A 13,768-nucleotide genomic window follows, 5' to 3' on the forward strand; every position below is an offset into this window, starting at 1 on the left:
CTTATTTAATTAATTACAACCTTAAACTTTATTTATTCCTGTACAGACTCAATCGTAATTGGAGTAGACTGAGAAAGCGCAATATCTCGATCGTCAAGGTTCCCCTTTTTAGATAGTTGGATGATTGTTTTAAGCACACCACCAGGCGCCGTGACATAAATGAGTCAGTTCTTGATGCTGTGAAATTTAAAAGGACAGTACTCTCCTTCCATCTCACTCCAACTGAAGGGCATTTCTTATCCACATAAACATAACGCCAAAATCAGGAGCCGGTCGGCCTGAGAAACATAAAATATGAGCATCTTCTCCCCTGTCAAGGTTACCGGCATGCCCGGATATCAGCGCCATTGGCTGATCATGGCACTTTTCTTTGGTACTTCATTCCTGGTTCTATGGAGCAACTACACCAATTTCAAACTGGGTGGCATCACCTTCCTTGAGGGCACCATCTTATTCTGCACCTTCATTTGCACGTTCCAGCCCATTGTCGCTTCTTGGAGTGCCGTCATCGGCCTGTCGGTCATGGCTTTTGGCAATGCAGAAAAATCTGTCTATCCTTACTTCGACGCCAAAGGACCCCTCCCAGAACTCAGGTCCAGAACAGCCCTCGTTATCTTCATGCGCAATGAGGACCCAAGCTCAATATTCGACCGCCTCCTCGAGATGCAGAAGAGCTTGTCTCAAATAGGCCGCCTTCAGCACTTCAGGTTCGTCTTGCTTAGCGATACGACCCTCCCGGAGGTGGTGTGCATGGAAGACGAAGGCTTCGCGCGCATCAAAGACAATATCGGCATAGGCACTTATCAAACCCCCTTTTACCACCGCCGCAGCAAGAACATTGGTTATAAGGGTGGAAACATGTACGACTACGCCGAAAAGCACAGCAAAGGCGACGAGTTTTTTGTTCCACTCGACTCGGATAGCGTTATGTCTGGAGACATGCTGGTTCGTATAGTATCTAGCATGGAGAAGTGCCCTCAAATCGGCCTACTCCAAACTGCGTTTATTGGCACGCCAGCAGTGAGTGCTTTTGCACGTCTCATGCAATTCGGCAGCCGCTATTACCTACCCGTTAACTACCTCGGCCTTAGCTGGTGGGCCAACGACTGTGCGCTTTTCTGGGGTCATAATGCAATTATCCGCACCAGGGCTTTCCAGGAGCATTGTAAGCTGCCGGTTCTCTCGGGAAAACCACCCCTTGGGGGGCACATTATGAGCCACGATATCGTAGAAACCATGTTCATGCGCCGCGCTGGCTACGAGTGCCGGCTACTGCCGATTACAACCGAGAGTTACGAAACGTTTCCGCCGACTTTGATTGAAGCCATGAATAGGCAGAACCGATGGTTCCAGGGAGACATGCAATATTTTTTCCTGCTCAAGGAGCCAGGGCTCAGCCTCATTAATCGCTTCCAGGTGTGTCGGATCCTTGCCAAATCTCTGAGCCCGATGGCTTGGTTTGTCATGACTTTGGCTTTCAATATTAGATCGCGAGTAGAAAACCCTGGCGCCTCCAGAGTCGGCGTCAGCGTTCTCTCGCAATGGTTCATTTTCAGACTCTTGCCCAAAATTGCCGCTTTCCTCACTGTTGTGGCAAATCCGTCCGAGATCAAGCGCTATGGTGGCATCTTCCGCTTCGTCACCTCCATCGTCCTAGAGTATGTCATCACGTCAATTGTCTCAACGGCGGCTACTGTCAGCATGACACTGTTTTTCTGCGGCTTGCTTCGGGGCATATCTATCAAATGGGACGCCCAGAATCGCGATCGACTTGGCCTCAGCTGGCGCCATACATTTCGAGTCTTCTGGGTGGAAAACCTGATCGGCCTCGGAATTATCTGGCTAATAATTACCCAAGATACATCACATAGGCTTCTATCCTTGGTCATCAGCCTCTTTCTTCTAGTTCCCATTACTGTACTTACCGCGTCGCCACGTCTGAGTTATCTTATCACCCGCCTGCGCCTATTCACAACCCCTGACGAGAATCCAGTATCGCCAGTGCTATCTCGCCTAGTGGCACCGGAAATTATTACTATATCTAAGGCTAAGGCAAAGGCAATGGAAAAAGCTTTATAATAATTTAATGCTCTAGGCTTGTTTTATTATAGAGATTTCAGTTATTACAATAGTAATAATTATAGTTTTTAAGGTCTGCAGCCACTCTGATGCCTTGGAAATCGACGACACTCCTGAGCGCAAGCCTGCTTGACTGGTCACTTGTCTTATTACTTCCCCTGGAGCCAACCTGTGGACCATGAATATAATAAATAGTAGGAGGTTAGATTTCCGGGGTTATCATAAGCCTAGTACTGTTGAGTCATATTTGACATAAATTCATATCGTCTTCCCCCCGTGGTCTGGTCTTCTAATAAGTATAAAACTACTTTGGAATAGGGTTGCTATGTTCTCATTGCAAACCAAATCTGGTAATCGGATCAAGTTCTACTATAATACGTCAAAATTATTATTCGGATCCAACAGCCAGAGCGATCGCTCGTTCGCCTCCCATCCGTTCAGTAAGTTCTGTAGGAAAAATTGATCCCAGTCAATGCTGAGGCTTGTGGCCGCTGCCTCCATAGTGGGGACTATCCCAGTAGATGCTCTGGCCATTTCTCCTTCAGCGCCCTACTCAGTGCCAGCTGGTTTCATGTTATGGGCAGCTCATGCTTTTGACTCACCGGCCACCTGTGGATAGCTATTGACTCTTCATCATGGGCCTGAAAACCCGGGGCTTGCTTTGCAGGAATCTTAGGTGCTGATGTCTCATCATATGTCCCGATACTCGTACATCTCGGCTGGTTCTCGTGACCCGACAACCATTCCCGCCTGGCCTGATACTCCTGTGTCGCAGATACATCAGATGTAGGATTTATCTGCCGCCTCGTTCGACGTTTGGAAGAATGATTCTAAACCAGATATTATCCATTCCAGTGATGACGCTGCCGTTTCACTGCCCTTGGCAAGTTCCCTCAACATCAAAATCCCCTCTGGCACCTCGATACCTTTTGAACGCAAAGTTGACTCCAGTATCAATTCGCATTCTGATCGTTGTTGACTGTGGGTGTTATCCGCAGGGCTGCTCCCTCTGTAATGACAAGCCACGCCACTTTTCTGACATCATTGACATGGACTAACACCATCACTCTTCGGTTTATTAGACTTGCAGGGTATACATCTAGCAATCTTCAAATCAGCTGATAAGCGCGCAACTGTAGACTACGTGACCCACGCTCTTCAAACTCGCTTGCGTTCATGATCCGGAACAAGGCGTCTCTTCCGTCTTCCGCCCATCTGCTTAGGGATATCCATATCGTCAGGTAGAAGTTTTATCGGCACGTTTGCCGATATAGTTGACATGTATTAGATACTTGTGAGCCAAAGCAGGGCATCCACGATCCGAGTTCCTGTGACCATGATCCATTATTATGTGACGGGGGCAGGTGAGCGAGGTAACCGGCACAGCTAAACCAGGAAGCGTTTTGGAACTTGTTCTGGGTCCGATCCGGGGGAATGGATCCATACGTGGCGACCCCATGGGGAATCGTACATAGTAGTGTTGAGAATGGTCGAATGGTTAATTGAGGGGGGATTTAGAAACATCCAACATTCTATTTTAGCCAGATTGCTCGGGATGACAGAGCCTGGATTAAGGTTACTGTATTGCAACTTTCATCAGGGCAGACCTATTACTGATTTCTCATACCAAGCGAGACACGATACCTTTTCTTCAAGGACATCAATAAAATTCATCGTAATTGAGCAATTGGTAACTGCATAACATGCACGCAAATCCAATCTAGGTGCGACGAAACTTAATGAGCTCTGTAAAATGTCTTCCTAGCTTATTGTTCTGGTTCTCCGAATGACTTTGTAAAGCCAGTGATGACCATCTCGATCCTACTATGGCTTTCTGTTAATTGTAAAAGGCAACTCCTTAACACTGCTAAATGCAATATGGTCTCCTTTGATAACTGCAAGCAACTTTTCCTTGCTGTCCAAGACTGTAATATCCACCAGAGGGTTCTCCGTCAGAACTACCATGTCAACCATAAAGCCCTTCTTTATCTGACCAATCCGATCCTCTCGATGCTGTTACCTTTGAACCGATTTAGCAGTCGTAAGGTCATGTTTGTACTCGATATTACTGCCCAGAGGGGCAGAGTTGTAAACAACGTGTGCGTCTCTCTTCAGCAGCCAGTTCAGACATATTGTCAGAAGGACGTTATGATAAAATACTAACAGTCAAGTAAAATATTTCATGTTGCAGAGAATAATTGATTTTTTCACTATCTTATGCTGCTCTCATCTGATTTGCATGGGCGTTTATTTCTTGCTGATAAAAATACAAACCAATGTCATTTGTCAAGTAAACCGTGTTTTAGAACGCGTGAGCTTTTCACGTGTTTTATTCCAACTATGACGTATCTATAAACGTTTCTTTTTTTCCCACTACCGCAAGGACGGCGCGAATTTATCCGATGCATGGTCTGGGTTTATTCTCTCAAGCCTCTGACTTTTTGCTGGTGGATAAAAATCAGATAGTGATCGGCGCCAAGATGACTGCTTTAGGTATCCCGGTCTGGTTCTTCTGTCTGCCTCAGGCCACAGCTGGAACGATGGTGTAGGGTATTTTTACAGCCAACTTCAAATAAGCATCTGACACATCTTCTCTACGCGGCATGGCAGAATGAAGGCCTTTAGGACCCTGAATCACTAACTAGTGATAATTAAAATATCATTGCGCCTCAATTAGTTGTCATGCTTGTGTTAGGGTATAAAATGAGTTATGATGGCCGTTACAGTGGAAATATAAGATATCGAGGATTTACATATCCACCTTCGGTTCCGCTCCGACTCTCTTACCGTTTTATTCTTGAATCTGTTGGTTTGACATTTCAGCAAGGATCTCAAAGTTGCATGATTATCCGAGTCTGGTAACACAAAGCGCAGATCAAGGTATAGGACCGAATACCCAAAGACATTGCATGTCGTTGCCCCGGATTTACAGGATCAAAACCAAGGCACGCGAGACCACCAAATTTTTCCCACGGGGCCCCGACACTTTACCCGAACGAGTTCCAATGGAGCGCTTTACTCCGCTGGACATCTTGGCTACTAAGCTTCTTCTTACCTCCCGTCTTACCAGCGCATTTCTTTAATCTCACGTGTTGCTCCTCCATTCCTGCTTACTGGACCCAGCGTATGAGCGGGAATAGCTCGTATCATCCTGGTATGCGGTCATGGTCCTGTTTCAGAGATTTTGAGGCCATTTCCGGTATTCCCGATACAACCCGATGCACGTTGTAGAGAAAACGGCAAGAGTGGAGACGCGTTGGTCGCTACGCGACAGGATTTGATCACGAAATTGAGTTGAGCGAAACATGGAAGGATCCTGGTCATTTTGGTAGACGTTGGTAGGTATTTGTTACATAAATCTTCATGCCATAGTATGATTCTGAATACAAAGGAACCCTCGGGAATGACAATTACCAAACAACGCTCTTCAGGCGAGTTTGATACCTTCGATTGAGCCGCAATTTGGCTAGTGTTGTTTGGGTTAGCGAGCATGGCTGGAAGCATCTCGACTATCGTGAAATGTTCCGATGAACCAGGGTGACTTATTAGAGTGTCATCGTCATCTTGAACGTTGAAGCCGCTTGTTGAATTTGTTGTTCCGCTGATGATCGCGATCGCAGTGAAACTTTGATCAACACAAACAACGACGATCGCATTTTAACTTTATTTATAACGTTAATGGCTCGTCTCAACTCAATTTTACTGCTGACAGAAATGGCCCGGAACGTTTCAATAGCGGCAGGCTCGCCTACGGCTGCCCAGTCAATCGACTCAAGTCTCAAGCCACAGAGGGTAGCATTGACCATGCAAGACATGAAATGATCAATCCTCAACGACATTGACCGAGATACCCGAGCTCAATCATCTCACCTTCGCCGACAAAATTTTCATCAACTGATCAACGCTCAATAACCTCAATTAGGCACCCGTATTCTTGCAACTCTCCGTCCCACTTAGTCCCCAACTCTTCCTTTCACATGGTTTCCAACGCCCGTTTTCCCCAAAAAGCTCAGACTAAATTCCTGATCTAAAAAACAGGCAGTGAAATAAACATATCAATGATTGGATCAATTGCTCAAGTGGAGTATTTCGGAGGATGGGCCAAGACTTCGCGGTTGTATCCCCATGGCACAACATGTGGGGTAAGCGGGGAGGACAAAGGAAAAGCTTGGTTTTTAGGGGAAGAAGGGGGAAAGAATTTCGGTGCCTAAAGCCACTCTTTTTTCTGTTTCTCCGCATGAGATGGAAGCTGGGGATATCTCAGTAATCTTAGTGCTTCTGATCTGAGGTCGATATGCCTCATAACAACAGGGCAATCTGACAAAGGACCTGCGAATTGACAGCAATTGATCAGTCCGTAGAGAAGGAAATGATCTTCAATTTGCAGAGTAAACCAGCATAAGCAAGCAAAAAGTCCTGCACCGGTCCCACTCTAGTGATCTGATCCAATGAGCGCATCTTCTCCGCGTTGATCCCACGGGGTAGCACACCTCCAACACATTCTTGGCGCGAGGTGATATCATGCCGGCCAAGACTGTTAACCTGCTGCCTGGGCTTGGCAAGGGTGGGCATCTTCGGATTGCCAAGTTTGACCCCAGAGGGTTGCCAACTGCCGTGCTTTAAATTTAAGCTTATATATAATACAGCCTCAGGTTATGAAGATCTTGTTGTTTCAGCAGTGTCTCTCCTCTTCTTTTTCTCACTGTCCTGACTGTTGATTTACTGGACTTTAAACATGGATGACAAGGATATTTCACCTGGCCACGGTGGCTCGTCTTACGATGACAAGACCGTTACGCCTCCGCCTGAGAAGGGAGGTGCTGAGATTCTAGAGCATGCTTCTCAGGGTCGTCGCCACTCCGTCGCTCTCAACATTGTTCAGAACCCTCTCCAGGTACATTCAACCCGCAAACCATCTCAATTTTCCCATTACTCACCAGTATTATAGAGCAAAACCAAGGATCAAGTCGTCGCCGACGCTCGCGCCTTTGCCGAGTCCAATGGCATGTCTGAGCATGTTGACCTCTTCGGCCGAGCAGCTCTCATCGCCCGTGACCCCGACAACTTCGAATCCCATGACCTTCTCGACGACGAACGCGCTGCTCTCATCTATGAGAGAGACCACAAGTGGCATGGGTCTAAGATGCTGTGGTACTCAATTGGTCTTTGTGCCGTGGGTGCTGCTACGCAGGGATGGGATCAGACAGGTGCCAATGGCGCTAATCTTTCATTCCCCAAGGAGTTTGGCATTGATGGCAAGGGACGCGATGAGTGGATTGTTGGTATCATCAACTCCATCATCTTCCTGACTGCTGGTCTGATGTAAGCTTCAAATTTCACCTACGATATCCTGACTTCATCTGACATTCTGCCTCTAGCGGTGCCTTTATCGTCGATCCTCTCAACCACTACTTCGGCCGACGTGGAGAGATCTTCATCACAGCCTGTTGCTTGGTTGCTACCCCCATCGCTTCAGGTTTCGCCAAGAACTGGCAAGAGCTCTTTGCCATCCGTTTCATCATGGGAATTGGTATTGGTGCCAAGAACGCTACTGTGCCTATCTATTCCGCCGAGATGGCCCCTGCTCGAATTCGAGGTGCTCTCGTCATGTTCTGGCAGCTTTGGGTCGTCATTGGTAAGACGCCTCTCACATTCTCTCAATCAGGTCGGAGTACTAACAGCAATAGGTATCTTCCTCGGTTTCTGTGCCAATGTCATCGTCAAGGATATCGGAGATATCGCCTGGCGTCTGGAACTCGGCTCTGCTTTCATCCCCGCCTTCCTCCTCGCTGTCGGCATCTACTTCTGCCCCGAATCTCCTCGCTGGCTGATGAAGCACGGCCGTATCGCCGATGGATTCGTCTCCATGTCCAAGCTTCGAGCTCACCCCATCATCGGTGCTCGCGATTACTACTACTCTTACATCATCTACCACGAGGAGCTTCGCGAGAATGCCGGCGCTGGTTACTTTGCTCGTCTTTGGGACTGCTTCGCTGTTCCTAGGATTCGACGTGCCAACTACGGCGCTAGCACTGTCATGTTGGCCCAGCAGATGTGCGGTATCAACATCATCTCTTTCTACAGCTCTAGTATCTTCCGAGAGGCTGGTTACAGCCACGACGAGGCTCTGTATGCTTCTCTGGGTTACGGTGCTATTCAGGTCGTTTTCACCATTCCTACTCTCTTCCTGATTGATACCAAGGGACGACGATTCTTGACTTTGGCTACCTTCCCTTTCATGTGTATTTTCCTTCTCGCTGGTGGTCTCTCACTCCTCAACAACAGCGACAACCGAGCTGCCAACATTGGTCCCGTTGTTCTGTTCGTCTACCTTTTCACCATCGCCTACTGTCTGGGAGAGGGACCTGTCGCCTTCCAGTATTCAGCCGAGGTCTTCCCCACCATCCAGCGAGAGCAGGGTATGGCTTGGGCTGTCTGCATCAACAACACCTTCGCCGGTGTTCTTGGCTTGACATTCCCTCGTATGAAGACTGTCATGACACCCACAGGAGCTTTCGGCTTCTATGCTGGGCTTAACCTCATTGCCTGGGGTATGATCTTCTGCTTCGTTCGTGAGACGAAGCAGATGACCCTTGAGGAATTGGATCGTAAGTTTTCCCCACTATAATACCAATTAGATACAGTTACTAACACAACATAAAGAGGTCTTCTCCGTCCCTACAAAAAGCTTCTTGTCTCATGAGACAAAGGTCTGGCTGCCATATATCTTCAAGCGCTATGTCCTTCGCAAGGACATCCCGCGTCCTCCTCCCATTATTGAGAAGGGCGAGAAGACACTCGCATAATTGGTGGAATAGCTTGGGCTGCTGTCATGTATATAAGTAGCAAGTATCCTGAGTCAGGCGGTGGATAATCCATAGTGTAATGGAACCATGAAGTAACGTCATATGCCAAAACCGGACCAGAACAACATAAGTCCGTGACTGGGTAACACCTTTTAATCGTAACTGCAGCCAATAGGAAACACAATTGGTACCTGTAATTGCAGGGCCTTCAGTATGTTCATAGGTTGCTGGGTTCTCATTAGCTAGTATCACGAGCTGTCACGAGGATTCTTTCTGAAAAAGTAACCCCAGCCAATTTTGAGTTCAAGCTGAGCCTCGTTACGAGTCGCAAATATAGTCAACCACGTAATGCGACTGCCCACTTCTTGTTCTCTTTAGGAAGGCCAAGTACGAAAATGACGACTAAGCAGAGTCGGCGGGATGAGGTCTATCCCACTGCCCCTCCGAACCGCGCGCGTCGATAATCAATCGTGCTCCTCATTGGAGGAATCGTAGAAACATGGGGGCATCACGTAATCCCGGTACTCATATAAGCCATCATGCGAGATCGGCATTAACAAACTCTATCCACGATTTGGCCGGAAACACCGTCGCGGTATTTCCGACTGAGATTGAGTTATGTAACGTAGGCTAAATCAAGTTTTCGTATCGGGGAACAATTGTATAAATACCCAGTGCCCGTTCATCAGTTCATACAAGTCCAGAGCATCATCTTCTCATCATTCAAGCCTATCAATATGAAGCACTCTTTGTTCTCGCTCGCCTTTCTGGCTAGCTCTGTCATGAGCTATGACCAAGTCCTCGGATTCAACGAAAAAGTCGAGGTCGAAACAAGAAGCCTCGATGAGATCTACAAAGCTGCCTTGAAGGAGGGAGACACCGTCACCCTCTGGCACGGCGGAGATGCAGTCAATCAACAAGCCGGTCTGAAACAAGCTTTCGAGAAGCGTTTTCCCGGAATCAAGCTCAATGTCACTGTCGATCTCTCCAAGTACCATGACGTCAGAGTCGATCAGCAACTCGCTGCTGGTGGAAAGTCAGTTTATGTCGACAGCGTGATCCTGCAGACCCTGAACGATTACCCGCGCTGGGCTCAAGAGGGCGCTTTGCTCAACTACGCCCCCAAGGGCTTTGATCAAATCGATCATGCTTTCAAGGATAGCACGGCGTATTGGTATGGAGTGTATATCTTCTTCTGGGCCAATGCATGGAACACAGAGAAGCTTCGCGGTATCAAGGCACCCGCAGAGTACACCGATTGGCTTCGACCTGAGTTTAAGAACAAGCTCGTCCTGACTTACCCCAACGACGACGACGCGGTTCTGTTCGCCTTTTATCTCATGTAAGTTCCTCACGTCTCTCACGGCGATCCAAGCTGACCAGTTTCCAGCATGCAAGAGTACGGAGCTTCCTGGTTCGAGGATCTCCTCAAGCAGAACCCTCGCTGGGTTCGTGGAACGGCAACTCCCGGCGCCATCATCAGCCAGAAGAACGCCACCGAAGCTGCCTACTTCGCTGCTGGCGGAGGTTTCGGCGAATCCAAGCCTCTCAAATTCTCCCAACCTACAAAGGGTAAATATGTCTCTTGGTCGCAATATGCCGGCATTCTCAAGGATGCCCCTCACCCTGAGGGAGCCAAGCTTCTTCACAACTTCATTCTTAGCGAGGAGTACCAGACTGCTATGGGTACTTGGTCTGTTCGTCGCGATATCGCCACCCCAGAAGGTTTCCCCGATCTTCGCAACGAGACTGCTACCAACCCAGCTGAGTTTGCGCGATTCATGAAGGACCGTGGCTTGGTTGAGAGACTTCGATTTTGGTTCGAGGCTCGTATTGGTACTGCAAAGGGTGTTGATCCTATCAACGATCCTATCAACCAGGGGTAGATGGAGGCTTCTGGTAGTTCCGAGTCGCATTTGTGTTTTTCTTTCTTGTTACTTAGCTAGCAGATCGTGTCGTGTACATACTACTCAAGTCAGCTGAGTGAACTCTTAGTCTGTATTCCAATTAAATCTTTTCTCACAAATGACAAGTACTTCGGCTTAAAAGCCACTCGTAGGAATAGTCAATTGAGCGCGGCATCGAGCATGGGGATGAGATGATCGACACAACTCAATTACAGCCTTGGTCGAGTGTCGTGCCAGAGAGTGCAACGAACTCTTTCCTTTCAAACGGGAGAATCGAAATCATTTTGTCGCGCTGCGTATCTTGACTAATAGGACCTCTTCAACCAACAGACTCGAGAATGATTCCAAACGCCGATTCAGCTCGCATGCCTTTCCGATCTGGGCAAGATACTGCCCATCTGCGACGTTTCATTCTTGCATAGCCCTCTCGCCCTCAAAAGTTGCGACAGGTCAGTGACCTCGCGATAGAAGCCAAGTCTTGGAACTTGACACAGAAAACGTTCTGGAGCTTGGGGTAGCAGTTATGACGCTTTGACACAGATGGAACCGCCTCTTCTTCAGAGTTAAGCTATGAGCGTCTAATTCTTAACTTAATACTTAGGCAGAAGAAAGCTGAATGTGTCAAGCCCAAAAAGTGGCGGTGAAACGTTGTCAAAACGGGACGCCAAGTGGCTGTTTCAGCATCGTGAGACTCCTGGTGGAGTGAAAGCCGAGATCTGCCGGCTCGGCACTCGGCCGAAAAGATTAGGTGCACATGGATTCGCATCCAGGAAGAATAAACTCAAATGTGTCTAAGAACTTAGAATGACGCATGAATTGTTTATAAACGACAGAATGTGTTTGCATAAACAGGAAGGTTTATCACTGCTCACATCCACTAGCAACAGCATATCACTTTTCAGGAATTAAATAGAATCAAGTAGCGCAACCATGACATAAGCAACGATTAAACTGCAAATGATGGGAAGAACAATAGAAGACATCAATACTTCGGCTTAGCCGTCATCGCTTCTCCTTTGGTCTTGGTCTTTTGTTCACGAAGAACTGCGCCTACCTGGTACTCTTCGTTTCCGGTTTCATCACCAAAAACACGAACCTACTAGCGCCGATCGAAGAATATTCTCTCGCAAACAAAGCCATTAAAACTCTTCGCTAATTGCGCGTTAGTCCCAGGGTTGATCTCTATTAATAATACGCGGCGGCCGACGTGAGGAATCACGAGTTCAAACGTCTTGGTGTTTAAAAACCTCGACACAGACAAAAAATCTGACAAACCAATCGCATTCACCAAAAAAGCCAAGAATTCTCCGAATTGTTAGAGCTGAGAGTTTCACGTGTCAGTTTTCTGGGTGCAACGTTAGATCCGTAGGGGGTCTGAGCGAAACATGAAACACCAAGAATTTTGAAACATGGGTGAGCGACTTGAGACTCGTGAACTGAACAGAATATGTGGCTGTGAGAGGCGTTGAGACAAATGGAAACAATGACCTGAAGCTGAGGATGGGGTTTCTCGTGATGCGATTTGATGATCGCTGATGATCAGCGCCGGGGAGGGCATGGAGCCGACAACCGAGGAGTTTGGTATCAAACATGAAAACTGATGATATAGACGATAATTTGTATATAAGAGTCTGATTGTTCGACATCTTGGAAAATAATCCAACAGCATCTCAATCATCTTCTCTTCTCTTCACTTCCTTTCTAAGAAAGCCTCAAGTTAGCCCTGGCGGCTCAGTTTCAGCAACACAAACTTTAATAATCCTTTTTGATCTATACAACCTTCAAAATGCATTCTCTTGCTATTGTCTCCGCCTTCTTCGCCATGGCTTCTGCTCATGGAGTCGTCCTCTCTGTTGAGGGAGCTAATGGAGTTACCATGCCTGGTCTTAGCAGTAAGTTGCCATCTCACCTGGTAGTATATAACGGAATCACTAACAATAGACAGTTGCTGACGGAACTCCTCGTGATTGCTCAAGCAACCGATGCGGTTCTCAAGCCGACACCTCCATCATTCGCGATCGTGAGATCCGCAGTGGAGAGGCCAGCGCTCTGGGCAGGACCCAGGGTAACGGGCCTGTTGACGCCTCCGTCATGATCTCCAACTTTTTGGGCAGCGGAAACGCTAACAACGTCCCTACCAACAACGGCACTGAAAGTGCTACTGGTGTCGAGGACGACTTGTCCAACTTGCCCCAGGGTAACAACCAGGGCAACAACAACCGACAGAGGCGTCAGTTGGGTAACTTCTTGGGTGGACTCTTCGGTGGTGGCCGTGGAGGAGGTGGCGAGAAGACCGAGACAGCTGAAGAGACTAGCGTTGCTGCTACGGCTGGAGAGGGAGCTAGCAAGGGCTTGCCGACGGCTTCTGATAACGGCGAGGTCACCATGACTTATAGACAGGTAAGTCTTATCCATCTTTCCTAAGTTCCTCGACTAACTCCCTCAGATCAACCAAGACGGTGCCGGCCCAATGACAGCTGAAATCGACGCTACTTCCGGCGGCACGGACCCCGATGCCTTCCAAACCGCAGAGGTGACCCAAGATGTTCCTGGAATCGGCATCCAGGGTCTCTCCCTCGCTACCAACACCGACTTCCCCCTCAAGGTCCAGATGCCCCAGGGCATGACTTGTGAAGGCTCTGTCGGAGGAGCCAACAACGTCTGCATCGTTCGTGTCCGCAATGGCGCTGCTGCTGGTCCTTTCGGTGGATCTGGTGCTTTCACCCAGTCTGCTGCTTCCCGAAAGCGTGCTATTGCTTTCCGTCTCAAGAAGCGCATGGAGATCGTCCGCTACTAAGTGGTTGGTGAATATGTATTAGAGACACTGGAAGTTGAGAAGATGGTTGAAGATGGTTGAAGATAGTTAGGGACCTGTCTCTTAGTAATACATGTATCATTGCTCCTCTACTAAAGAATGCTTGAGAACTCTCTAGCTTATGTGCTTATGCCGCTACTAACATATTGCTCTCGTATCTT

General features: G+C 48.0%; 4 protein-coding genes across 4 annotated transcripts; all 4 read left to right on the top strand.

Annotated features, from left to right (window-relative positions):
- Positions 1-294: 294 nt before the first annotated feature.
- On the top strand, positions 295-2,079 carry FOIG_01649 (uncharacterized protein; the record flags this gene model as incomplete). The annotated part of the gene is made up of 1 exon (XM_031198621.1): positions 295-2,079. The coding sequence occupies one exon, from the start codon at positions 295-297 to the stop codon at positions 2,077-2,079; it is 1,785 nt and encodes a 594-aa protein (XP_031070658.1).
- Positions 2,080-6,709: 4,630 nt separating this feature from the next.
- Positions 6,710-9,271, top strand: FOIG_01650 (uncharacterized protein). The gene is made up of 5 exons (XM_031198622.1): positions 6,710-6,973; positions 7,028-7,401; positions 7,458-7,714; positions 7,767-8,687; positions 8,743-9,271. Exons 1-5 carry the CDS (start codon positions 6,815-6,817, stop codon positions 8,883-8,885), a joined length of 1,854 nt encoding a protein of 617 aa, XP_031070659.1. The 5' UTR covers positions 6,710-6,814; the 3' UTR covers positions 8,886-9,271.
- A 219-nt stretch (positions 9,272-9,490) lies between these two features.
- On the top strand, positions 9,491-10,937 carry FOIG_01651 (uncharacterized protein). The gene is made up of 2 exons (XM_031198623.1): positions 9,491-10,227; positions 10,276-10,937. The coding sequence occupies exons 1-2, from the start codon at positions 9,623-9,625 to the stop codon at positions 10,769-10,771; spliced, it is 1,101 nt and encodes a 366-aa protein (XP_031070660.1). The 5' UTR covers positions 9,491-9,622; the 3' UTR covers positions 10,772-10,937.
- A 1,518-nt stretch (positions 10,938-12,455) lies between these two features.
- Positions 12,456-13,723, top strand: FOIG_01652 (uncharacterized protein). Its single transcript, XM_031198624.1, has 3 exons — positions 12,456-12,684; positions 12,738-13,192; positions 13,239-13,723. The coding sequence occupies exons 1-3, from the start codon at positions 12,579-12,581 to the stop codon at positions 13,587-13,589; spliced, it is 912 nt and encodes a 303-aa protein (XP_031070661.1). The 5' UTR covers positions 12,456-12,578; the 3' UTR covers positions 13,590-13,723.
- Positions 13,724-13,768: the final 45 nt, after the last annotated feature.

This window comes from Fusarium odoratissimum, assembly GCF_000260195.1.
Source record: "Fusarium odoratissimum NRRL 54006 unplaced genomic scaffold supercont1.2, whole genome shotgun sequence".
NCBI lineage: Eukaryota > Fungi > Ascomycota > Sordariomycetes > Hypocreales > Nectriaceae > Fusarium > Fusarium odoratissimum.

Excerpts from the sequence above, each read along its gene's own strand:
- FOIG_01650 (XM_031198622.1), top strand. The coding sequence starts at position 6,815 with ATGGATGACAAGGATATTTCACCTGGCCACGGTGGCTCGTCTTACGAT. Across the intron at positions 6,974-7,027 it reads TTGTTCAGAACCCTCTCCAG|AGCAAAACCAAGGATCAAGT; the intron begins GTACATTCAACC and ends CCAGTATTATAG. Across the intron at positions 8,688-8,742 it reads GACCCTTGAGGAATTGGATC|AGGTCTTCTCCGTCCCTACA; the intron begins GTAAGTTTTCCC and ends CACAACATAAAG.
- FOIG_01651 (XM_031198623.1), top strand. The coding sequence starts at position 9,623 with ATGAAGCACTCTTTGTTCTCGCTCGCCTTTCTGGCTAGCTCTGTCATG. Across the intron at positions 10,228-10,275 it reads CTGTTCGCCTTTTATCTCAT|CATGCAAGAGTACGGAGCTT; the intron begins GTAAGTTCCTCA and ends ACCAGTTTCCAG.
- FOIG_01652 (XM_031198624.1), top strand. The coding sequence starts at position 12,579 with ATGCATTCTCTTGCTATTGTCTCCGCCTTCTTCGCCATGGCTTCTGCT. Across the intron at positions 12,685-12,737 it reads TACCATGCCTGGTCTTAGCA|TTGCTGACGGAACTCCTCGT; the intron begins GTAAGTTGCCAT and ends AACAATAGACAG. Across the intron at positions 13,193-13,238 it reads TCACCATGACTTATAGACAG|ATCAACCAAGACGGTGCCGG; the intron begins GTAAGTCTTATC and ends TAACTCCCTCAG.